The sequence below is a fragment of the Prinia subflava genome, chromosome 1 (assembly GCF_021018805.1).
Source record: "Prinia subflava isolate CZ2003 ecotype Zambia chromosome 1, Cam_Psub_1.2, whole genome shotgun sequence".
Taxonomy (NCBI): Eukaryota; Metazoa; Chordata; class Aves; order Passeriformes; family Cisticolidae; genus Prinia; species Prinia subflava.
In genome coordinates, this window is record NC_086247.1 from 19,760,555 (window position 1) to 19,788,247 (window position 27,693).

General features: G+C 36.8%; 1 protein-coding gene across 40 annotated transcripts in view; it reads right to left on the bottom strand.

The window, feature by feature from the left end:
- RIMS2 (regulating synaptic membrane exocytosis 2) overlaps positions 1-27,693 on the bottom strand; it is a 446,716-nt gene that overhangs the window by 25,153 nt on the left and 393,870 nt on the right. For 18 of the 40 annotated variants that reach the window (XM_063389477.1, XM_063389462.1, XM_063389522.1 and 15 more), the window contains one exon: positions 26,308-26,549. The exons of the other annotated variants lie outside the window; for them this stretch is intronic. In XM_063389477.1, the coding sequence (XP_063245547.1) occupies positions 26,308-26,549 (242 nt within the window). The remainder of the gene's footprint in view (positions 1-26,307; positions 26,550-27,693) is intronic. 40 annotated transcript variants of the gene reach the window in all.

Consider the following 27,693-nt stretch of genomic DNA (forward strand, 5'->3'; position numbering starts at 1 on the left):
AAACACAGAATTTATCTAATTCTAGGAAGACACAAAAGGAAAAAAAAATACCAGTACTGGCTGGGGGAAATGTTAATCTCCAACTGAACTCCAACTCAATCATTCAAACAATTTCCAGTAATTTGTCCAGATTAAGTATCACTGGAATATACGACTGCTACTATTACTGAATTAAACCTTTTTTTTTCCTTTGTGTAAAGCTAAAACAATATACTGAAATGTTCATTAAAAACATGGCCCAGTTAGTGTAAAATAGGGTTTATGTATGAAAACTTGTAACATGTAATAACAAGCTGCTATTGCCTATAACTTGCTAAATGTAAGGTCTGTGCTGGTTGTCCTCATTCCCTACAAAGATGGCCGTGTGCCACCTCCAGCCCAGCACTTTGAAAGGGCAAATTCCAGAATTCTACAAGGTCCTTCACAAAGTAATGGCTGCTTTTACTAATTCCCATCTTATAAAAATTCACTGTTCTTGGCTTAGTAATTTTTTGATCGTGATCAAAGAATCAGAGAATGGTTTAGGTTAAAAGGGACAGTTAAAAGTCATCCAGTCCAATGCTCTTGTGATGAGCAGGGACACCTTCCACTGCACCAGGTTGCTCAGAGCCCCATCCAGCCTAACCTTGAATGTTTACAGGTTTCAGACATCTACCTGTTCCAGAGTTTTATCCTTCTTATAAAAAAACTTCCTTATACCTTATACCTACCCTCTTTTGTTTTAAAACCATTACCCCTTGTTCTATCACAACAGACCGTGCTAATGTCAGTTTGTCCCTTACTCATCATGACCTTTGTCATGAACTCCATCCCAGGGCAATAGCTCCCATGCAACATTGACCTTCATTGGTCTCCTACTCATCTTAAAGTTTCATGATATAACAATAATTCCTACATTATTTCTATGTCTAGCAGTTAGATATAAGTTTTCTAAATTCTACTTTATTTAAATCATGCATTTTGGATTCTCCAAGCATTCCCTACTAAGCAGTCACAGAGAATGCAGGTACACTCTTCTGTCTGCTTACATGGTAACAGTAAATTTTTCCATTCTCCCATTTATTTTGGCATTTTCTAATGTAAGGTCAACTCTATCCCAAATATCAAGCTAGGTACACAGTACAGGTTTATACCAAAATAGCTTTGCTGACTGACACAGCTGTTCTGGGAGAATTCCCTAGTTGTTAGTGCAAGTACAGTTAAATCAGCAAAACAGGATTCTCCTAGAACTGCTTGTTTTGCAGTCCCACCTTAGGACTCATCTACTGGTACACAATTCCAGCATTCCTACATGGGAATAGCGGTTCCACTGTTTCCATCATCTTTACAGTCTCTGAGAACGGGGCTCTACCTTTAAGTAATTCAGTCATAATTTCAGAGTCTTGCACATTTTCAGAGAATACAGATTTGAAAGATTTGAAGTGCTGAAAGAAATTGCTTTCTCTACATCTCTTTCAAAAAGCCAACAAATTTCAGTTTCTAAAAATAAAATCAGGAAATTTTAACATAAAAATTGTTTTAAAAGGTAGAAATGGAAATGCCTTCTGGTTTTTTTTTTTTTTCTTGGAAACATAGGCTGCTTTCCAATATATAGAGATACCAATTTTAGTTTCTTAAACAATATAGTTGGATTGCTTATCCTGCAGTTGGCATTCTCTTCTGTATTAAGCTTTCTTTAATGAACATAAAAGAAATCTACAAATAAAGTAACTCTTTTTCTTTAATGCTAATATTAATCACATGTGAAAGCTGTCTGTTCTTATTTAAACAAAATATATGTCCTTTCTCCTCCAATGTTTATGGGAAAACCACAAAACCAAAATAAAATCATAATTTTTCTGAGTAACAAAAGGAGTTTTCAATGGGCTAGCATGAAGTAACACAATGTAGATAGCTCACAAGTAGCTAAAAGGTTGGAGAGAGAACCTCTACACTGCTGAGTATTTTTGTTTTAATTAAAATAATTTCACATCCTTATGATCACAAGGCGATCTGCAAATCACAAGGTGTCTTAGAGCTTGGCAAAAAGTATTACTTCATAATGCTCTATCAGGGAGAGAAACCAAGAGCACAGAAATAAAAAGCTACATACTGTTTTTGAGGAAAGAAGTGTTGAGAAAGAAACCTGTAGGAAAAATTATCAAGTAGTTTTAAAAACTAAAGGCAAGTGGTGGGGTTTTGTTTCATTTGGCTTGGTTTCTTTTTGTTATAAATGCATACATTCTATCTGCTTCCTCTGTTTTAATCCCAATCCCCTTTTTCTTTTCTCTGAGAGTGACCTTTATAATTCATCCGACCCATCAGCTTAGAAACAAGCTGTAGTTATTCATTTATATGCTCAAATCATATTATTGCAGCTGCCTATGTACTCCACTGAAAGTTTTCAGAATGTCTTAGAGGAGAACAGTGTAATTAGTTTCAGACACTCTAATTTCATGAAACATGATTTGTTTTCCTTATAATTCCATCTTCAGTAGAGATGGGACAAAAGCAGTACAGAACTGCTGGCACTTGAGTGGCCTGTGGAGCACAGTGTCCTGAACCTCTGTTGGTGCTGCAATCTGCTGATGTTACTTTAAGAGGGTATACTGCAGAAAAGCACTCTGTGGTCTTTATGCTTGTACTCTGCCAGAAAAAAAACCCAAAAAACAAAGAGACTCCTGCTGAGATAAAACGTGTTTTGCAAAAAACATGTAAAATGACAAACACGTAAACAATAGGGTGGAAAGCAAGTTGTGTACCTGTCACACATTGTTCTCTGCACTCAAGAACTGCAGTGTCTAAAGAGAACATAGTTTGCCAAGGACAGTGCAGGTCTGGTTCAATATGTTTGCCTTTTAAGAGTAATATGTTATCATCAAGTGTCAAAAGGCTTGGTGAGTCCAAATGTCAGCGTTGAAGAGACATTTGTCTTGCAAGTCAGTCAGGTAATTTTGAAATACCCTGTAGAAGGTTAATATATATTAAACTGGTGTGATTTGGCAAAGTTCTGTGTCTATTAGGTTATCTGTTTTCTTGAGACCACAGATTACATTCATTGAAAACACAGTGTGCCAGAGTCCTGTGCATTATTTCAATGCAGAAAACTAAACAAGGTTTTCTGAGGCTTCTTATGCTCTGCAAAGCACTGCAGAGATTTGCCACATCTATTTTGTAAGTCACGCTCTTTCAAACTGCCTGCACTGTGTAGTCCACAGGTAACCAGCTCCATCCCTCAGCCAGCCTGGTTTCCAGGCTGGCTGTAACCATCATATGGTTACATCTACAACCTTATGGTTACCATCCATATGGTTACAGCTAGCTGGTAGAGTGCAATCTCTGAATGCCTCTGAGTTCCAGAATGTCAGAGGAAGCAATGCTATTTTAATGAGGTCATAAATTTCCCTTCTTATGGGTGCAAATGTAAAAATTTATATCTTAACGAGGATTTTACAAAGGAGCCACATTCACTAAAGAAGCACCTTAATTTTAATGGTCACCACTAAACTCACTGACTGGAATCTGAGTCAGTTGGTGGGCACCAGAATCTATCCAGAAATAACAATAAAAATATTTTCCAAACAAAGTTTAAATACATTTTTATCTGCTGATGTCATGTTTATCTGACAAAATCACAGATTTCAGTTTTATCTTGTAAGTTTTCACACTGTAATTCTGGCAGAGGAATGTGTGCTGTTGTCATTAAACGTCTCTCATTTCCATGGTGTTCTAGTCATAGCAGTGTCTCTTCAGACATGCTCACACAATCTATGAATCCTGAAGTGCCACTGCTAATGAAAAACAATTTTATTTTTCTCTTTCATTTGTTTATATCTGGTATCCACAACTATGTCTAATGAGCAAATACAATATCAAGACACATTCTGATGCATAGAATGTGTTGAGTTGGAAGGGACCTTAAAAATTAATCTAGTTCCAACCCCAGAGCCATGGGCAAGGGCACCTTTCATTGCTCCAAGCCCCATCCAGCCTGGCCTTGAACACTTCTCTGGGCAACCTGTTACAGTGCTTCTGTACACACTCTGAGTAAAGAATTTCTTCCTAGTATCTAATCTAAACCTTCCCTCTTTCAATTTAAACCCATTACCTCTTGTCTTATCACTACATGCCCTTGTGAAAAGTCATTCTTCAGCTTTTTTGTAGGCCCTCTTTTGGGTACTGGAAGGCTTCTGGTAGGAACTAGATCCTTTACTTGTCTAGTAAGTGACAGTTAAATTTCAGTTACTCAGCAGTAAAATTTCATTGACTGAGAGTCTACTGCTGCTGTTACTATTGTTACTAGTGCACTAGCTAATATTGATTACAGACCAGATGTGCTGATACAAATTTGGCCCAATACATCTGCTGTATCCTACAAAATATTGAATAATATAAGCTTCTTTACTTATGCTGACCTTTAAGAAATAAATTTTACTTCTCCAGCTAGTAAGGTGTCCCATCCAAGATGATTTAAATATATTATACTTTCCAGAGATCCCTCAGATATGAGGTTCATTATCTTCCATGTATGATTTAGGCTCTCACCTAAAGAGTAAATAACTGAAATCAAAAAATTGATGTCAACCTCATGATAGTTTTGTTCATCTGCCAAACTACTTATGAGCATAGGTCTTTGAATAACGTTCACAATTTTGGTCAGTTTTGCCAGGATTACATAATACTTGCTATTTGTATTTCAGAACCTGGCTACTTTTTGTTGCATATTTAGTTAATCCTAAAAGAGTAAGAAGGCTTGGGCCTGAATATAGAAAAAATTATATGAACTCATAAATTGAGAATTTTTTCCAAAAGAGTTTTGCAATCTTAATGGTACAGCAGATAAAAATCTCATGCTGCAGCATAGAAAGAAACTGCACCAAATTTACACTACACCCAGTAAATCAGCAGCAAAAACTTCCTGCCATCTGGATAATCTCCATCAGCATAGAATATTTCAAATGTAGTAGCAAATAACATCCTACAAATCTTTTCATATGTTTCTATATTAAGAGAGAGTTTGTATCAACTTCCTTTTCACTAGTGTTATTTCAGACTGGCAAATTGAAGTGAGAATTATGATTTCCTCAGTGGAAGGGACACTGAAACGTGTGCCTCTTTATCTCCTTGTATTAGCCTTTTTAAGTAAAAAGCAGCGCCAGTATAACGCAAAGAATTCTATTCTTTCTCAAGGGTCATAGCAGTCCCCATTGCTGGTGATAAGTGACTCATCTAAGGACAGAGGTGTTGCTCTGGTTTAGAGAAAAAAAGAGTCTCATAACTAAAGAGAAAGGAAAAAACCAACCCCCAATGGTTTGTGCTGAGTGACATAATATGTTTACTTACAGAGCACAATGGACCCGGTACTTTAGCCCCAACTCAGGTACTGGAAACTGCATCAGTGCTGCCTCTGGCCAGGCTAAATAGTTTAGCAGAATATGTCACTTGTTTGTCTGGAGTTAGCTCAGGTATTTGCGACCCTGCTGTGCTGTGTGGCCATGACATGCACCAAGAGTCATCTCATTTCACTTTTGCATACTAAAACTAGGAGTCTAGTTTAAACCAGCTGCCTAGGCTGCCTCTGTACTCAATGGAGAAAAATTTGAAACAATGGGATTGCAGTGCTGGAGTACTAACTATAGCTAATGAATGAATTTTCAGTCCCAGAGGAGTTAACAGCCAATGCTAACTGAAAAAGAAAGCCTATGGACTCCCAATAGGAACTACACACACCCACCAAAATATCAGAACCAAACCTAGAAGATGACAGAACCCCAAAGTGACTCAGCGGGTGACTGTCAGCTGTGTAAAAGAGCTTCTCAAACCTTTTTGGACTAGTAAAGGCACATCAAGATTTGAACTCAAGAGAGCACAGTGGTACAAAACACAACTTCTTCTGACTCACCTACCCAGAGCCCAGGGGCCAATTGACAGATAGATGAAATAGGCAGGTCTCCTGTGGCCTCAGTCCAGACTGTGGCTGCTGCTTTGCAGTACACACTTGTGTGTCTGTCTATATGCACATGCATATTTATATTCATACATAAAGAAATGCTATATTGTGTTTATTCCCTCTCACTTGTGTCTGTATCATATTTTGTGCAGGAAAAATTGTAGGAGTTGATGCTGAACGGATAAAAGGAATCAGGGCAACAGCCCAGATGTTTGGCATCTGTCACAAATAATGTATATGTAATTTGAAATGTTCTTATAGATAAATTATATGCAAAATATAACGCCCAAATAATCAACATAACTAACTTTTTATTTTTTAAAATGTATGTTTTTTACATCTTCCTCCATAAATTTCACCTAATTCAGAGGTGAGAAATTTTCCTCCCACTTCTTTTGGAGTGATCTTTCAGGAACTCTGGGTTCTCAGACCCTTAAAAATCAAGCCAATAATTCTTTGCTTATTTCTTCCCTTCTACCCTGTTTCTTTTGTTTCAGAAACAAAACAAAAAAGATACACATTTTGTTAATTAAAATTCCTTTTTTTTTTTTTTTTTCTGTATGAATACTGGCTATTGTTACTTTCTAAAATAATCCTTTGTGGATTTAACAAATGTCAGGATTCTGCACCAGCATTCTTGTTTAGAGAGCTCTTCAAAATTCAGTTGGAATAGAAGCAACCCATGAAGTTCAGCAAATGAATTATTTGAATACTTTTTTTGTATCTGCCTATTATGTAGTGGATCAAAAATAGTTGACTCTTTTTAAACTTTTATAATGCAAGTCTTAATAAAGTTTAGTTAAAAATTTTAAATTTTCTCTATAGCTACCCTTATTCAGTCTCTCCATGTTTAATAATCTTAATATCTTTGTGTTTAGTGTAGGGTTTATCTTTAGATTCAGGGTCATTTAATACACAGATGAGTTCAGTTCTGTATGCATGAAGAGAGAGGAGAATGTTCTCCAAGAATGAATGTGACAAATGAGCATATGAGAACATTTTTTCCCTGTAAATATTTAGAGAATGTTTTAAATTTTAATATAAACCTTATTTTACTCTATGAAATGTCATATTTAGCAGAAAGGTACAGACTGCACAGTTAAAACTATGGGTGCCAATGTCTACTAAAGACACCTCATGTCTTTTCTTATACCCATGTGAATATGTGGCTACTCCGTGAACCTCTATAGATTATCATTAAATTTGAAGTTTCATAAAAGTGTATCAGGTAAGCACAGCAATCAGTTGAGTTATGCACCTATCTGATTTGAAATAATTTATAATTAAGGTAAGAGAATATTGTTTGTAGGAGAAATATATTATTGAGCAGTAGTAAAGATAAATAGCTTAATGAAACTTTAAGCTCTTTTACTGGGGTGATGAAAACCAGCTTTGATATGAGCTAGATTTTACCAAAAGCCAACCAAAATTTACAATAGATGAACACTTCAGAGTGTTCTCATTCTGAAGAGAGATGTTACTTTAAAGACCTGAATCTACCATGCTGGATAAGTCACTCAAACTTCTGGTTTCCAACATCCACACAGTCTAGCAATCAGAGCCAGAATATACATCAGGTCCATGCAGTATCCTATAGAATGGGTCCCTTAGTCTAAATCTGTACTGTGAAGTACTTGCTCTTGCTTGTTTGCTGGTAATTGTTTGCAATGCTCTAGTTCTTGCACTGTGAGAACAATGAATAAATCATTCTGTAGTCATCTTTTTCACAGTATCCCTGACTTTACAGGCCTCAAACATCTCCTTCAGTCTTTGTTTTTCTGGACTGAAAAAATCCTGTTCCACATTCTTCATGATCCCTGCTGCAATCTCTTCCTATTGGCTTTAGCCCTGTGTCCTTTCTGAGACTCTGGGGCCATTAGAGGTGCATCCATCAGAATAATGATGTTTCCTGTGCTGCTTTGTTATATTCTTTTCCTAACAATTGTAGCTTCATATTTTGGGAGAAAGAAAGCCCATAGGAATTTAAATATGGAGACAAAACAGGGGAAAACACATTAAACCACATCTTCAATTTGAGATGACTAAATAAAAAGTGAAGTCTTATTTTTTTAACAATTTCTAAGCTATAAAGAATGATCAAAATATTTCTTTTCTATTTTGGAAAGCCTTTACACATAAAAATCCATGTGCAGACAGTGAGCAACTCTTGAGTGCTTGAACTCAGGGACCTGAGCCTCTTTCAGCATACAGTATTTTACTCAGGCTTGCTTTGTGTTGCATCCAGCATGACTGAAGTGTATAAAATAATCCCATTTCAAGTTCATGTATAATTGACAGACAGAAAATTGTAAACTTGGACCCTTTTACAAAATGAAACTATAGAGAAAAATGGGAAAGTTGTTTTGCCTTCCTAAGTGTAAGTAGAATTTTGTGATGGGATTAAGGAAAATTGGTGGCCAAGATGTTGGCAAACAGCTAAAGAGATCTGTCAGAGGAAGCCAGCAATCATGTCTGGAGAGACAACTTAAATGTTAGGTGATGATCATATATAAGTGAATAATAAAACAAAAACAATTGCTTCCTAGTGCACACCCCAAGAAATAACAAAGCTCTATATGGAAAGTGGAAAACATTCTAAAACACAGGAAAATACCTCAATCTGTGGTTTGATATAGATTGTGCAATTAATTTCTTCATGAGACTAGGAGAAATCACTGATCCTCACTGCCAAATTTCAGTTAGAAGGGGAAAAAACAATCCCATTTCTGCAGTTCAGCATAGACAGATAAAAATGAATTTAAAGAATTAGTGTAGCCAGCTGTCCAGAAAATCTGTGGCCCAAATAACATAAGGGAACCTGTAGACAAAAATGCCTGCAGAGGGATGGTGATCCTAGTGAAAGTCTGCAGGGACTTGAGGTCTGAATAGCATTTACTAGCTCTGCACCCTAGAAAAGAGGATTTTTGATATAGGCAAGTACATGAACAGACAATTTGGAAGACAGCTAATTGGTGCAGTGGTTTCCATTTCGAATTCAATATGTCCAAGGATGGGATTTCTTATAGAAGAGAAACAATTTAAACCAGAAAGAGCTGACTGTGAAACTTCAGCAATCATATGAAGATTTGGAACATGGGGAAATCTGCAAAAATTGCAGGGGAAAATAGACTGAGGACACTGCTGAAGGCAGCTTCAGAAGATCGTGCCGGGAGGGTTACCTTGTGAGATTTGAAGAGCCACTGAAAAGTTTGGAATTTATCCTTTTGGATTGGATTAAACTAGCAGAGAGTTATACCTATTTTTATTACAGAGACCACAGAGGCCTTTCTTATATTTTGGACTCCTAACCAAATGCCCAGATAACACACATAACTGAATTATAGGAAATTTGACTTTGTATTCAACTGAGTAAAGCATTGAGTAATGTGCTCATTGCCTTTTCCACCCCCCTGAGGTGCAAGGAGGCAGGTCCTTTGAGCTGGGACTCTGACCAGCTCTGCCTGCCAGCTGAGGCAAACTCTTGGGACAGAGATCCAACTACTACACTTTAAATCACAACCTCCTGTCACTTTGAGGCAGTAAAAGAGGGAGTCTTTACTCAGTCGCTAGGGTTAGCAGTTCTGACGCCAACCTTTTCTTTCTGCAGTGCTTTTGCAGGTATCCTGCCCGTGGCAGAAGGCTTGGAATGACATGATTTTTAAGGTGTCTTCCAAACCAAATAATTCCATAATCCCATAATTTTATGATTTTCAGACTAATATTTTCTTTGCTTGTGCTTTCTCACTATGGTCCTACATTTTGGCATCATAGCCAAACAGCTAGAAGGCTGTTTTATAAAATGGCATCATGTCTTTGATTCAGTTTAAACAAACATACAGATTATCACACAAAAGCTACCTAAACACTTTCAAATTAGGAAGACTTAGGCATTTTGTGTCATGGCTACCTCAAGAACTACCTCCTCCTTTTGTAATTACGCCAATAGGGTGTGTCAGCTGTACCTAATCTAGCAAACGGAAAAGATGGTAAGAACAGGTTTGTTTTAGAAAAGGACTCTTCACTTTCTACTGTATTTCTGCTTAGAGATCAGGAATCACTAAATTTTAGGGGAGTCTGTGAACCTTTCCTTCTTCCATAGGGTTTAAGTTTTAGAAATAACACTATATGAAAAGAATCCTGTAAGACAATGTAAGAAATTTGTGGAAGATCATAGTACTAAATAATGTTTGGGCCGTGAGATACTGTATTTATAAATCAACTATTTCATCAGAGAGGATCCTTTAGCCTCAGTTTATATCGGGTTAATTTTGAATAAAAAATCTGACTAAGTACTTTGAGCACCGGAGGGGGTGTCAGTCCAAAATACGTCTGGAAAGGTCTTCTTGGGTCGTTGGAGCTGCAGCTCCCTTGCTGCAGGACCTTGGAATCCATGAGGTTTGAAAAGACTTAGAATTTTCAGGTGGCCATGTCATTATATTTCAGTCTCTCATCAAGATGTATTAAATGTTTTGTGCCACTTGCCCTGCTTTCCTCGTACTTCCAGAGAAGTGCCAAAGGTGCATTAAGCCTCAAGATCTGTTTCTTTGCCATAATCCTGTTTAGGAAAATTAACTAGTGAGAATATGGGAGGAAACAGTCAAATGCAGATTAACTGAGGTAAGAAATACTGATGCTGAGGTAAAATAATATTAGCATCATAAGCGCTGAATATGATGAACGTGGGTAAACAGTCATGAAAATCAGGTTAACAGATTTCTAAAAGAGCTTTGGAGTTCAGTAGCAAGGAACATATCTGTCCTTCCTTGCAACTGAGATACTTTTAGTGACCTTTTCTTTAAAAAGCTGCACTCTCAAGAGTACACATTTATTATTTAACATTTTATTAAATACTTCTGCAAAATCAAAAGATAATGTACATGTTCTGAATGTCTAAATGATGAATTTGAGAGTGGAATGAGGTTGCATTCCTGTTCCTTTTATGGTTCTCTGTATTCGCGATTTATTTTCAGAACAAATAAAAGTAACATTGTAATTATCCTTTTATGCTAACAGTTTTGGTATTGTATTAAAAATGTTTTAAAAGGAACACATGGCATTCACTGACATAAACACTTGTGAAATTGCTCCATTCTGCTTATGCCTGCCTCTCCACTGATGTAATTTTCCATCAGTCTGTCTATATTATATTTCTATTTCTGCAAGTTACCACTTTCATGAGCTAATACAGTATTGTTTGACAAAATAGAAGGAAAGAGAAGTCTTGATCTACATTATTAAGATCACGTTATCTAATTAATTGCCACAAAACTTGTTAATTCTAATTTAATATAACCAGATGAAGTAAAATACAATAATGTTCAGAAGTTTCAAAATATTGCGTGTTAATAGTTGGGATACAGCTCAAAATTAGTGTGCTTTTCTAGCATTATAAGACAAAAGAGGTTGAAAAAAAAGAATGCATGAAAAATAAGCTTACTGGCATAATGTTAATGCTCATGAGATGGTATGAATGAAGGTTCAACATTCATTCAGGAAGTGGGAAGAACACCAAGTGGGCAGAAAACCACATTTCTGTCAAAACAGCCAGGGAGCCAATGATATTACAGAGGTGTAGGTTGGGCTGAGTAATTTTAGGCACTCAGTACTCTCTACACATCAACCATGCACAGGACTAATCTTCTAACAAAAGTTAATTCCACTGAGCTGTACCCTGTCTGACAAGCTTATATTAATTTCTTCATCACTGAACAAGTATCCCCTCAAAATTTCTTTTCTGAATGTTCATCTTACCTCCCTTGTTGAACTATAATAATCTAAATATTTTTTTCCATGATGTATAGTGGTGTACATGTATATGTAAACAAAGTCAGTGAGAGAGAATAATCGTCTTCTATTCCCACAATAAACATTCTTCATTTCTCCTCTTTTTTTTTATAGAGACAAAACACTTTGTTCACATGCTCCATTGTTTTCTAGGCACTGAATAACCCAAACCCGAGCGCCTAAAACTGTAAAAGAGAGAGATTTTTACCTAAAAGAGAGATAATTCACCTAGTTTATAAATATGCAAGGCTGTAGTTTGTAATGGAGCAAAGGAATTTACTCAGAAATTATGTATAAATAGATATTGATAATGTGGTCCTTGCCATGGTCTACCCACAGCTGTGAACTTAATTTTCTAGTTTTTCTTCAGTCTAAACACTATCTGTGCAGCTAGCCTAGCTGTGAGAGTGAAGGGAAAAGAAGTCACTTGATGAGGAGCAAAACTCAGGACAAGAGGATGAATCATGAGGGATGTTGAAATTCAGAACACTGAGATTTAATTTATGGACATAAAAAGGGAGAAAGTCTGTCAGAGCACTAGGTAGGGAAAATTATTTTTAACTACCAAATACATGAGGGTTTGTTGACAGTCAGGAGAAACCAAAACATGCTGGGCTGCAGGGCAGAGCTGGGTATACAGGACAGAACTCTACAGTACAGCAAAAGAACTTGACTACTGCTGGGAAACGGTGTTACTGTAAAATAGTGTTTGATTTAAAAAATCCCTTGTTTGTAATTTTTTCTATAGGCAGGCCAAAACTAATCTCTTTTTGCCCAATATCAAGTCTCATCATTCCTGTGTCTGTCAGATTCCGTCCTCGTAAAAACAAGAACTCTGTGCTTACAAAGCTAAGCAAGGATCTACAATTAAGTCCTGAAAAAAGTAACAGGAATAAACAGCTCCAGGAATAATCAGTGGTGAAGTCTTTAATTTAATTTAATTTAATTCAGTTTAATTTAATTTCAGTCATTCTTTCAATTGATCTGCTTCCTGCTTAGGGCTTAGGCTTTTGCAAAACAAAGCTTTGGTGTGTTTTCAATCTGGTAAAGAGTGGGTGGAAGTAATAGTCACCATTAAGAAATCATTTCCATGCCTTCATGTAAACCTCACTCTTCTTTCTTGGAGCACTTCTATGGCCTTCTTCACTCATGACTGAAATACATTAAATTTTACACATGAACTGCATATGGAGAGGGATCCGTAGATGGTCCCTGAAACTGTCTCTTCACAGAACATTAAAAAAAAATCCCATACCCTTTTAATGCCCATTTACTGCAAAATAAACTGAAGAGCTACCATGGTGCAGATGAACTCACATTGAATAGTCAGAAATTAAGCTGTTGCTTGGCTTCCAGAGAAAGCATTAGCCTGTTACATGGTGACTTTCTCATCATGTCTCAGTTTGGAAGATGGGAATGGAGTTCAGTTAGAATAATATCTATCACATATATAGAACATATCACTTTTCATCAAAAGAATTAAAGAAATCAGAAACAGAGAAGTCTTTTAATCCAGCTACTCACTGCCAATGCCTGAGCCAGCTTGTACACTCTCAGGAAGCCCATTCAGGAAAGGAGCAAAAATTCTATCAGCATGAAGCTATTTGTTTCTGTATGTTGCACAAACTGCACTTTTGAAAATAACTCAGCTTTTCTACGATATACTAGTAATAGTTATGTTAGGAAGACATTAATTCACTTCCTAGCTTCACTTACATACATTTGGCTTTAAATTTGTCTGAGAATCTAGTTCATGGCATAGTCTCTCAGAAAGACATTGCAAACTCCATGACCAAGCACTCAAGCCAACTGACACATTCAGCTGGCAATTCTGTGCTCAGCCCAGAAGTGAAAAGTGATGGTGACAGTGAGAAAAGCTCCATTTCAGGACTGAAGTATGCCACCAGGATTGGTTATCCTGTCCTGATGCAGCAAGAACCCAGCAGTGCCCAGTGCTGTAGCCAGGCCAGGGTCACTGCAGCTGCCCAGCACAAAAGCCAGGGTGTAATTCCTAGTAACCCCTAGTAAAGGGTCTCACACAGCTACCTGTCTGCCTTTGTGGATGTTTTTCTCTTTTTACTAACTTTTCAACCTATGAGACATTTTCATTTACATCCCATAGCAGATAGGGGTATTGACTTCCTGGGGTTTTAATGAAAACAAGGAGCCCGAGCTCAGGCTGGACTGTGGCAGTCACCACTGGCACAGCGTGTGTCCCACAGGAGGGCACGTGGGAGGGTTTGAAAGGGCTTTGAACAAGAACTGCCCTATGCTGATAAGAGATGTGATACTGTTCCAATGAGAGATTTAGCCTCCAATGCTTCTAGTATTTGTATAAAAACTGAAGTTAGGAGGAAATAAAATACTTAAAATATGAACACAGAGAATACATATCTGTGTATATATGTATATTTAGTACAAATCCATGACAACAGTGTGTACCACTCAAAAACACTTAAACCAGGTATGCCTTGAGACTGATGAACCTAATTCTTTTTTTAAAAAATCAAACATTTTCTGTCTTTCATTCCAAAATTAAAAGAGATATTAAAAAAAAAAAACAAAAAACACCTCAAAGGCATCTTAAGGTAACACAAAAATTCAGATGAACTTTTAAATCAAAATAAAAAGAGAATTTAACACAGTTGTCTTATTTTTTTAATGTGTTGAAGATAGCTTTGTGAAACTATAATCTCATTTCCTGGCCCCAACAAAGCAGTGATTTTCAATTACTATTTTTGCTTATTAGAAACAACAACACCTTTTTATTACTAAATTTATTTTAATGTTAATTATTTAATAACTAATATTAAAACTAACAGAGGATGCACTAACAATAAATATTTACTAAGCCCAAACAACAGCAGAAAGCTAATTGAATCTTACAAGGTATGGAGAAGAAGGAAGCATAACATTGAGGAAAGAAAAGGAATTGCTCTCTGAGCTCTCATGTACTCTGCTTTCTCAGGATTGCTCTGGTCACTCCAAGCAGTCCTACACAATTTGCTTTCACAAAAGCTTTTCTCTTCGGCTATAATTTTCCTCAGCTGCTAGTCTTCCTCTAACTGTCTTTTTCTTGACTCCCACACTGTAATGTGCAGACAGAGCCATGCTGTCATTTAGTCCCCTCCTGTGTGTGCCTTCTTCTCCCTCTTTCACTGATATAATTGCTGAATTTCTCCATACTCTACTTACCTCACCTCTTGACTCTCTCTCACATTACAGTCTGCATTGCTGCCTCCTGCTGTGGTTCATCCTCATCAATCACTTTTGCTCTCAGGCTGGGGCTCATCTTTGTTGAAAGTCTTCTCAACAGGCTCCCTGCTACAGCTACCGACCCTGAGCCCTTCATCCTGGACCTGTACACTTTTACTGAACAGATACACCTTGCTACTTTCCTTTGATGCCAGTATTATCCTACAGTAGTTGTACCTTCCATTCATATCCTTTAAAAGCCACATCCTAAAGACCTGTTTTCACAGAACAGAAAAGTTTCTTCTTAATATTTTTAAGTCTTTTTTTTCTAAAATCTAGAAAATGCCTAGGAGGTCACTTTTTTTCATATCTGATATCATGTCAAGGATACTTACTTTCGGTGACATCCAAACTCTCTGTGCTGAAAACAAAAAAGCAACCAAATATGTTCACATCGTTGGTGTTTGGACACTGGACAGACATACCATAACTCAGGATGAGAGAGAGGGAAAAAGCAGGAATTGATGGGCTGAACAAAGTTAACTCTGCTAAAGGGAAGGAATTTAAATTAGCTGAAAATAGCTAATTGACTGCCTACAAAGTATTTTCATACAGAAACAGAATTCTTGGTGATATGCCAAAAATTTAAATGGAAAATAAGTTCAAGGGTTTAAATGAGTTTTACCTGTGTGACCACTGACTGTGGTTTTTGCCACTTCTATCCTGTCCACGCTTACATATATATATGTGTATGTGTAAAAGAAAAGAATTAGGAAACACAAAGCTATAAATCAGAATAACAAATGTGTAAATAAAGGCTGCAATAGGATTTATATGTAGGTGCTTATTATGAGCACATTGCTCTGCCATCTACCTTATCCTCCTCAAGTTAATTATTTTTGTGGTCTGCTTATTCATATGTAGATAAAATTAACCATAAAATTGTAAGGAGTTATGGACAGTGCACACAGACAAATCCTCCATCATGTAGGGGTGACTGCACAAAACTAATTTTCTCAGGCTACATTTAAAGTACTAGAGACTGTGATCATGTTATTTGTCCTTACAGATATAACCTTAAATGATCATAAGATTGAGAGCTTTAGAGGTCTTTCCAGAAGAAGACCTTCAGGTTCCTTTCCACATATACTGCATACCTTCAAATGCCAAATGAGCATAGATGACACTAAGGTCAAATCAAATGAAAAAAGTTTTCTTTCTTAATCCTGAAGAGCTTAAAATATGCAACTTGGACAAAACTGGCACATGCTTAAGTTCATCTCCCCACTGAGAAAAGACAAGCATAGTTGTAAAATCCAGGATCCGGCTTTAACCATCTGAAAAAAAATCTTTTCAAAATTGCAAAGAATTCTTTTCCCAGTAGGGCTCTGTTCAACAATTCCTATAATCAGCCAACACACTGCATGAAAGCATTTGCTTAAATGGAATAGCAAAAGGCATGCAAGTTAATGACTTCAATGAGCACTGAGCACTTGGACTTCTTCATAAGAAAGCTGCTGAAATGATTGATCTGTGTAGTTCCATGCAGCCTGACCTCTGATGGGTACCTGCTGCTGGCACCTGGCCGTGGCAGTGCAGTAACAGAATGTGAGACTCTCAGGCTGCTCACTGCTGAGAAGTGGTGCTTTTAAAGGGAACTCCTGTGGCAATAGGGTCTTCAGCCACTGATGGAAAGGCACAGGGAACAACAGTTCTGTCCAGGATTTTATGTGCGTTATTTTAGTGCAAGTAAACTGCAAGATACTTAAATGAAATTAATTTTCTAAGCTTCCTGGCATTTCTGTGCTTTTCCTGATGAAGACATGACTTAGGTTGATGAGGTGAAGTTAAACCACAAAGCAGAGCAATGGCAGCAGTGACAGAGATGAAGATTCATCTAGTTCTTATCCCTTAGTGGTCTTACCAGAGAAAGAGACCAGAAAACAAACAGGGTTGCTTGTGTGTGAAAAGTGGATTCACATGTCTTCCTCCCCTTTGTGAGAGTCAGAATTCCTCAAATGAACTATAACTTACATGGAGCTATTCATATGCTTATTAGTAATCACTGTACTTAGCTAATTTCTAACACAAATAATATTCAACCTCAGAAATAAAACCAGAATGTCTTTAAAGCAGACAAACAATAAATATTCTGCATAAATGTTTTTCTTCCTGCAAGTTACACAGATTCATACAAACCAATTTCATTTGCATCCTCTGGGTGGGAGCTCAGTTTTCTGTCACCAATGTAACTCATGGCATACAGAGATGAGGAAATTTTTCAGTTACCTACATACTAGACCAAGGAATGAACTAAGTGCTTGTTCTGTAGGTATGTCCAAGAACAGCAGGAAGCTCAGCACTGGGAGGGTGACAGAACAGGGAAATATAGCTGGTAGCAGGGAGAAGTTCTTTGTCATGTTCAAGAAAAGGAATGCTTTGGTGTGTGCTTCTCACTAGATCTTCAATGGTATTTTTCGGATGTTCACATATCATAGCATATTTCTATGCTGTATTGAAATAAAAAAATTAAAATATTGCCTTGCTAGAACGTGTAATTTACAAATTTTAGGGTATCTAAAATAGAAAGTTTCTATAGAACTCAAGTTTGTTTTTTAATATGCTACTATGTTATCTTTTCTACATGAATATTTAAATTGGCAGCACCTAAACACTGCAGGTTATACACAAGATATTGCATTAATTTAGAATTTTAAAAAATATTTGACATACACTTCATGAAAAAAATCCATAATGCTGGTAACTATTAATTAATTTAGTTAATCAGAGGGAAGTAATTTTTCCTTCACAGTACAAATTTGTTCTTCACAGGTCTTACTGCAGCAAATAGTAACAAGAACAGTACTTATTACTGTGAATATTTTCAATTAAGTCTCAACATGATTTCATAGACTGAGCTAAAAATAATTTTTGCTGGCATCAAATTCTAACCAAGGGCAAACTCAAAATATTAGAGTACTATAATTACAAAACAGAATAAAATCTGATTGTAACTTTTGGTGAAGAGATTTAATTAGTACAAGAAAACAGATATAATTTAACATTTCTTATTGTAATGAAATGATCATGACGGTAAAAAATTCAATGTCATTCACACAAGCACTTGCAAGCGTAGAAAAAAATCCTAAAAATAGATTAAAAAAGGACAACCCCCCTCCCACTGCTAGGGAATCTATGTTTTGCTTACTTTACCAAAAAAAAGTAAGACTGCTAAAAAAATATCTCCCAAAGGATCTGTTTATCTTATATAGGTAGACAAAGAACCATGCACAAATTATTTAGGTGATAAGGAAAAAGGGGTTTTTTTGCAGAAAAAGGATGAATCTTTGTATGACAAATAAAGCCTGGATAAGAGATTTGACTGTAGGCTAATAGTTGGGGAAGCTTGATTGTGAGCAAAGGTTCAGCTTCCTGATCAAATGGTTGCTTGTGTATTCATCAATGGTACACTTAAATAATTTTAAGTTACTCTGTTTAATTTCTCCTGTAGATTTCTCTATTGAGAGTTTACTGTCAGTGGCCCATGTCAGTTCTGGGTGACAGGATCATCCCACTTGCTCCATGGAAGACAAAGCCATTCTGAAGAGCCTGGGGATGCACAGTGGTCATACCCCAGTTCATTATACACAAAGTGCCTGGAAATATGAATAGCACAACTGTGTTCTCAGTACCTGCATGGCTTCCCACAAGCTGTACATTCCATGGGCTGTTTAAAAGCAGAAGTTCTGTAACTTTTCCCTCCCCACTTTATCCTACAGAGGCCACAGATTGCTCATGTTTGTAACACAGGCAGAGCAGCCAGCTGAAATGGGCAACAGCAGAGTGCAGTCTTCTTTAAGAAGTCCATGTAGCTTGGATACCAGTCTGCACAGAATGCCTCTAATACCACCTTTTCTTTTGAGGCTATTTTCATGATTTTTTACTTTCAGGCAATTATTCCATAAATTCACTTCTATCCTTAGAAAGAGAATTCCATTTATCAAAGGAATTATTAACAGTATTGATAGCATGGGTAGTGTTAAAGACATAAATTCAGTATTAAGATACAACTTGCCAAAAGACACTTAATATTGCATTCCATTTAAGTACAAGGAAAGAAATCCTGTATTATTAAGAAATGTTGAATTAAAAAAAATATGCAGCCATAATGAATCTGTAAATATGACTGTAATATTTATTTATTTTTGCTGTGCAAACCTGTGTCTGATAACTGTTCAACAGCAAAGTACAACAGCCCTCTTCCTGCTGGCCTTTGGAGATCTGAAGTAAATCTCCCTTCACAGCACAATGTTATTTAGTGACAATGGTTCACAGAGCAATGGATAGATGAATATTGTCCTAGAATAGCACAAAGAATATTCATTGAGGTGGCTATGTGCAAAATTGACAAAACTAGAAATATTATTTAAACTGAAAAAAAACCCAACTGAATTTTCTTCCTTGAAGTATAAACTACATGTGTACACAGAACTACAGATAAGTATCCCAGACATTTCAGGCAAAGTGAAAACTGAATAATTGCCAAGGTATAAGATTGCCCTGTAAAGTTCTTTTCACTCTCAAGTTTCAGTAGAATGAAATCAGAGCCCTCTTTCACAGAATAATAAACAAGAAATTCTCATATATTATATCACATGTTAACTAAGGGATTATAAAATCCCAAAAGGAGTTTTTAAACGGAAACTTTCTTAAGGAAAGTCTAAATTTTTCCTTATGTAACAACACAAAAAACCACAAATCTTGTTTATTGCAAAACCAGAAATAAAACAGCTTTATAGTTTGGGGGTTTTTATGAGATGTATATTTTTTTTAGCAGGGATCTTATGAGAATTCTTCTGCTCTGAAAAAGAAAAAAATAGTTTAGCAGAATTCTTACCAAGAAAGATCACCCTACATTTCTCTCTATTTTTACCTCTAATTATGGAAAGAAAAAAAATCTTGTGGAAGGTCAAGCTTAATGTTCTGATCTCACTTAGAACTTTCTCCTTTTTCCCCTTATTAATGAGTTTAAGAAGTAATATAAGAAACTTTATTTTTAAGTAAAGAAATGAAGAAAATAATTTTTAATACTAAGTAAGGATTTTTAATATCATAAATGCCTACAACCAGGGGGATTAGTTTTACTTCTACCACAGGCAGATGGAATTCTTACAGGTGTACACCTCACTGAGTTTATACTACAGAGAAGTTTGATGAGTTATTTGTGAGTGAGGCAGTATGGCTTAGCTGGCGTACATGATCTGCACCTTTTTTCCTAAAATTAAGCCTTTTATTCTTACTCCCTAGTCTTACCACAGGGCTTCCTTCTCATCTGCCTGGAATTTCTCCTCATATATGGCATAAGGTGTATCCCACACACTGTGTGTGAGAAATATCTTCCAGAGGACTTCTGATCTTAGGATCATAGCTAGCACTGTCTGGAGTTCAGTTCTGGCATCTCAACTCTATGTTTGTTTTCACTACACCCATCTCTTAGAAACGCCTTGTGAACATGTGAAGACTCAAATATACACCTACTTCCTCTACAGAAAATCTGTTAAGGAGGCTGCATAAATTTTGTACTGCCATATCTCCTTTCCTAGTCTTTTCCTACATTTAGAGGAAAACAACAGAATTTAATTACATTTTAAAGCCTTTTTAGTTTGCAATTAGAGTCTCTTTATTTATTAGCATACTTTTCAGAGTTTATTTAGTAAAAGCTGATTAATGCTCTTGGTAATGTACTTATTATAATGGTGCTTTCTCTTTGGTAAGGGATTCAGTTCACAATTCCCAACTAATGAGTGAGATAAATTTGCCCTAATCTCTTGTCAACTGCTAATCCTATATTTCTATCACTATATTATGTGTTAATTTTCAAAGTAAATTAGATTACACATCAAGAATATTGATGCAAGTGTAATGCTACACATTAAAGCAATCTATTACAATAGCAGTCTGTCTCTGGAATAGGAGAAGAAATAAACCCCCAAACAAATGGCTTGTTTCAAACTGCCTGTATTTTATATATATGATTTAAAAACCCCATTAAAATACATGTCCAAATTAAAAGTAGTGGATGACAATTTCAGTTGCCATTTTGACCACAAAAATTAATTCTAGGGATAGAAAATAACAATGTCTATTATGTAAACAAATACGCTTTTATTCAGAAAATTGTATGCTTACCATATACTATCTCACTTTAGACAATGAAAGACAATCAATTAAGTTTCTCCTTCAGTTACCATGATTCCAAGTGATTGAGCACCCTCTTTTTAATAGGAACCACATTGACTATATGTGTAGTAGAAGACTATTTTTATATAAATCAATTTTTAAATTGAGACATATGAAGTTCTATATCACACTAAGACCAATGTTACCAATAGATTCCCCTCAATTATTCCATAAGTGGAGGAAATTGCTCTACAGGCTACGTCATTGGTTCCTAAGAGACATATGTGACACTGTTCTACTTACAAGTACAGCACTTCAGACTGCAGTTTCAATGCTCTACAAACCATACAGAATTTGGTTTTCAACATAAATAAAATAAATCTCACTCAAACTTTTTGCTCTGAAACCTCATTCTCTTACATTTCTTCTAAGATGTAGCCATGAAATATCAAATTTTCTAAATACTTTAATCTCTTTTCATTTTGGACCTCTCCAGAATTTTTTAAAATGGAAATGCCTCATTTTCATAAAAAGTATTGAATCACACAAGATCAATCATCATTTTGTTGCCACAGAATCAACTGCTGTTTGTACTTTTCCTAGAGAGAACTATAACTTCAGTAATATGTGGCAAAGTTTAACCCCAGCAAAAACTATGAAGGATGTCAATAGATCGCATAACACTGTCTCAAAATTCCACTTTTACAGCCCTATAACTTCATCCCACATATGGCATCCTAGCAAGAGTGCTTAGGTGACATGGAGCAACATGTTGCAACAAAGCAAGTGCAGTTCAGGCAGTGTCAGCTGCCCCAGCATCACCTGCTATGTTTCTGTGTGCAGGGCCCTCTGGAGCGTGGCACCTCGGAACAACACTCTCCAGAGACACAAGGGCACTGATTCCTATCCAAACATAGTTACACCTCTCTGCAGGCATTACTGCACTGGTCACTCTCAAGTCGTGCTGTTACTTCCTTTTTTTCATCTCTTTTAATAGATTCCTTCTATTGTAATTGCATACCCAAAGACATTGACAGGACCCAGTCTCTGAGAGTGCTCTGGACCCTGTAAGGGTGACCGAACACACATCGGTGATGTTTTAGTACATAGGATCCATGGAGTGCCCCAGATTCTGAAAACATGCATTAAACTTCTTGGGCTCTTGGATGTAATCAGCCCAGCAAGACAATAAATTTTGGCTATTTAAAGAATGGACAAAATATTTACCTTGCTAGAAGAGAAAGGTCAGCTAAATAAGGGAAGTGAAGGCACCCAGGTATCTGCGTGCCAGAGACTGTGCGTGTAAATTGAAAGGGATACCTAAGATTGTGTAATAAAAGGATGGCAAAGATTTTACTCATTAATGAAATATAGCTGTGAATTAGGTCTGTATCTCTATAGAAGACTGATCATCAGTTCCCTCAGGGCTAACCAGCAGGAAAACAATTTCATTCCAGATACAAATAACTAAGCCTGTTAAGAATTGCATTTTGCATTCCATTTTCCTCTGTAAACAAAGCTGTCTTTTCCACAAGGAAGAATGCCTGTGGAAACAGGACCTGAACGTTACAACATAAACTCCTACATAAACTCCTAACCCATCAAATGTTAGCTTCTAGAATTGATAGCCTGACTCAAGAATACAGAGTATACCTTTAGGTATTTTTGGTGCACTGGAAAGGTACAGGAACCAGAAATAAAATAAATATCAGTTTCTCTTGCTATTTGACTCTTCAGTATCTTGTCATTTACTGAAGTCTTAAGTAAAAGCTTCCTTAAGAAAAATTACTTTTCTGTCATGCTCTTTACCCATAAAACAACACTTCCAACCTGAAAAGAACTACAGACCAAAATAAAAAATACATTTCTGTATCTATTTTTAGTGTCAACTTCTTAGCATTATGACAAATAGCAAGAAACAATAGAAATATAATTTGAAAATACATTTAAAATTTACCTTATAAGGCATGTATTGTAATCTGATACACAGTCCTGAAAACACTTATGATGACCTACTTTCAGAAAAACTTTTGGCATAGATTTAGTTATAAAATATGAATGAAGGAAACCACTGAAGTAAAATTATACTTTGCAAAACACTTGAAAAAAGCTTCAGAGATACAGATAGTCATTTCTACACTGATTTCCATATGAAAACAGAACCTTCTACAGAAGTAGCGTTATCTTCTGATATTGGTATGCTTTTTCAAACCTGATATGTAAGAAGATACTTAACCAGCCCATTGAATGATATACTATCTTCATAAAGTACCTAAGAAACTTTTATACTTTGACAAGTTTCTACATGGTACCAGTGCCCTGACATCTGAATATCTCCTGCCTCAGTTCCAGAAAACTGTACTTACAGGACACCTACAGGAAAATAGTGTTTTTGTTCCAGATGGTACCATTACATGATTCCTTGTGCCTTCCTACCATCTGAGAAAGGAACATGATGAGACAAACCAGATAAATTTATAAATTCATTAAACACCTTAATTGCAAGTTTTAATCCTCTGGTATTAATGCACAATGCTGGTGTCCAACATTTTCTGTAAGATGTACATATGGATGGAAACAAACAGTTTAGGTTGGAAGGAACCTTAAACACCATCTAGCTACAACTCCCCTGCAGGGGGACCAGGGACACCTTCCACATAGGTTGCTCAGAGACCCATCTAACCTTGCCTTGAACATTTCCAGGGATGGGGCATCCACAGGTTCTTTGGACAACGTGTTCCAGTGTCTCACCTTCAGATTGTGAAGGATCTGAAGACATGCAAGGTATTCCTTCATGGTGGGACCTCACCCTCATCAACCCAACAGGCCATGATGTTGTGTTACTGTAGACACAGAACCATGCACACACCTCATCCATGGCCTGACATGTGGCCACAGGCCTGCTCACCACAACCAGCAATGCTGTGTGACCCAGCTATTTTAAGATGCTTGTGCCTGTCCTGTAGCAGCAGCCACATGTGGCCATCAGACAGGGCCCCTTGGAGATGCCTGTCAAATAGAGCAGCAGAAGCAGGTATGCAGTAATAGCTCTAAAAACAACCCTGAACCTCCCTACCTGTATCCCCATACCCAACTAGCACGAGGGGCTTTTTCAGGAGATGGAGGCTGGAGTGGCACTGGCTGCTCTGGTTGGAGCCAGGTACAGGCCAGCCCTGAGCAGCCAAGGGAGAGGGGCTGTGAGCCAGAGCCACGCAGGCTCCCCGGCTCCTGCCTCTCTTCTAATTGAAGAAGAGCATTGAATTACACTCAGTTACAGCTCCTCACCCAAGAGTTTGTCAGAACACCCTATTCACAGTTAGGGGTCTAAAGACTTTGTGTACTCTTTGAGACAGTTATATTTCACATTTGTCCCTGACTGGAGCATCTAATCAGTCATTGGTAAACTAATTGGATATAAGAGAGAAAAACTTCAGCTTAAAAGTACCAAATAACAAAGACAGCGTGGTATTTAAATCAGATCTAGACCAGACATGCAATACACATTCTCTCTAGTGCTGAGACATACTTGAGCAATGTACAAAGAGCTAACACTCTTCATTTAATAGCTCTTATGGCAAGAGAGATCAGATTAGATGATAAAAAGTAGTGTGGTGCATTGTATATGATTTGATATTGAAGTGCATCTGTACAGTCACATAGTTCTGTACTATCGCAAGACAAAAAAATTTGATTTCCAGGTGAGTAAGTGATTAATTTCTTTTCTTGCCTAACCAGACACTTCTAAAGGTGACTTCATCTTTTATCTGTCATTTATTTTCAAAGAATATAGAAATGTGCATGAACCTGCCTTTCTATTACCTGCAAGTGAGCTGGTAAAACACAAGGCTGCTGCAAAGACTTGCCTACCAGTGTCTGCGTGATGTTCAGAGCTTTCTCTATATACATTCTTTCCCCTCTTCTTCATTCCCTCCTGTTCATACTGCATTCAGTAAGTCACACAGTCAAGCTCGCTACCCTCTTCTGCACTGTTACCTCTCCTCCTTTCCTTTCTTTTTTAGTTCTACTCTTTACAGTACTTGAAATCCCACCCACAATCCCCCAAAGTTTACTTTAAAAATTTACCACAGTTTCTGACAGTACAAATCATTGTTTTGCTCCATTTTTTGTACATTAAAACTCTTATCACTTTGTTTTAGAAAGAACTGAGGAATCTCTTATCCGTGTTTGAATGGTGGTTAGCACAATGGAGACCTTCAGATGGGACCTCACACAGCAGGGCACTGTAAACTTATATTGAATAGTATGAAAACATCACAACAGTTTTTCTTAAATACTGAGAATACAATATATCTTCTGTATATTGAAACATATATTGCATATACTGTTTTCTGTATACTTGAAATATAGTATATATACTTGAAATATATTATATATGCATACTTTTACATTTCTTAAATGCTTCTTTTATATGAACGCTATTAGAATACAAGTAACTTTTTTCTATGTAAAATACACTTTTCCTATACAGTGTCATTATTTGACATTGAGCTTTTCAGAGTGCATTATATGGATTTTCCCCAAAATAGGAAGAAATAGAAAAAGATCTGTAAGATTTTAAATGCTTTAGGCATCAAAGCAGGAAAACTCTCCATTTTCCAAGGTAGCACATTGAAGTATCCAATATGAATTGAGAGAAACAGAAATGAGGAAAATTTCTAGAGGTGGCAAATACACTTGTAGGCTGAAAAGAAAGGAATTAAAATGCAATAAAACATTTACGCTAAAGTAATATAACATAAAATTTTGTTCAAGCAAATAGTTTTGTTTCAAAATAAGGTTGCATGTTCAAAGGTGAAAAAAACTCATGTTGAAATATGTGAACACTGTCTGTGACAAAACCAAAGGCATCTTGCAACATTTCAGTGACCCTTCCAAACTTCAGTAAGGAATCCCCCCAAAGGGAAGGGTAGCTCATGTTGGTTCCTGAAAAGCTGAAAAGTAAGGAATTCATGTATTAAGCAGGTTCCAGCAAGCAGAAAATAAAAGCTTCAGTCCAACCTGAAAAGGATCTTTGCTTAAAAAAAAAAAAGTTCAGTAAATGTTAAGAGAAAAAAGATAATTGACCATTTTCTTCATTCCAAAGAATATTGTTGGTGAGGCAACTTCAACAGGATCTTCAAGTGATCAAACTGCAATACATAAGTATTATGTACATTTAAATGGTGATTTGAGAGAAAGAAAAAAAATGTAGTTCCTACCAGTTTGGCTGAGTTGTGACGTGCTACGGCTTTTTCGTGACAGCCCCACGATGGCGACCATCTTCGCACCAATGCTGGAGCGCCTCTTTTTGCTGCCGCCACCAACAGTGCCCACGGCCGTGTCCGACTGGCTGCCGTCGTTCTTCTCCAGCGTGTACATCTCCCCGCTGATGCTGGTGCTCTTAGTCATGTTCTTTCCTGAGATGGCCATCTGTCTGCTTTGCATTTTGGATGTAAAGACACTGTCAGCCAGTTGACGGATAAACAGTGCAGACAAAGAGTAAAAAGGGGAAGACAGAAAAGGACAGGTTTCAGATGGAAGGTTTTGGGAGACTGGAGGGCAAAAGCAACTAATCACACAGGTAGGGTTTGGTTTTAAGAGGTAAAAGGAGAAACTTTAATTCTAGGTTCTTTGTTGGTCCACTGTTAAAACACTTGATTCATCAAAATTGTGTTTTAAATAACAAGCTCTTATTTACTGATTGACTTAAAACTTACTACCAGCAAAAGCATACCAAAGAATCAATGCATCCATATATCATATAATCACTTTTTGTTTGGAAGACTTAAGTTCTGCCATCAGTGCTCTGCACCTCTTCTTCTCACATATATGCACACAAATAACCTATAGTCCTCTGAGAAACAGACACTTGATTTATTACTGAGTGGAAAAGAACATCAGTCTGAAGCCCAGTTTTGGTTGCTAAACATTCAGATATTTCAAGGATGTTCTCAGTAATCTGGTTTAGCTCAGTCATCATACAGTAATGAAGACACATAGGTTTTTTGGTCCATCTCTGTGATCAACAGGTGTTAGATCTGTATTTCACACAACACTTGACTCTTATGTGTCACAGATCATCACTGCTGACAAAATGGAATTCAATTCTAATGTATCTTTCGAACTCCTTTAGAGACTGTGCTAATTTGCTCTGTGTGGCTGCATCTAAACTATCTGCTGCAGCATTTCATGTGTCCCAGGAGAACCTGATCTGCCAGTGGTCAAGGCTAAGGGACCTTTTCTCAGAAATGGCAATCTACACTGATGACAACAGCACTTATCCAAATTTTGCCCTGGCATCTCATTGGTAGGTGTCTGAACAAATACCTAGAATGGGAAGCTCTGGGGTACACGTGGGCCTGAAAATATAGAGAGAATTTTCTATTTCAATGAAGTTCTTGCACAGAACTTAGACCTTTATTATTCTTTTCAGTACAGTGCTTCTCACCAAAAAGTCCCCATGAGATGCCATTTTAAACAATCCACAAAACTGGAATATTTCTGGAACCCAGGGGGAATGATTTTGTTGTTAAATCACCAATATATAAAGGCTAAAATGAATATTTTTGCTTTTAAAACAGATTTTCAAATACATGCAAAGGCTG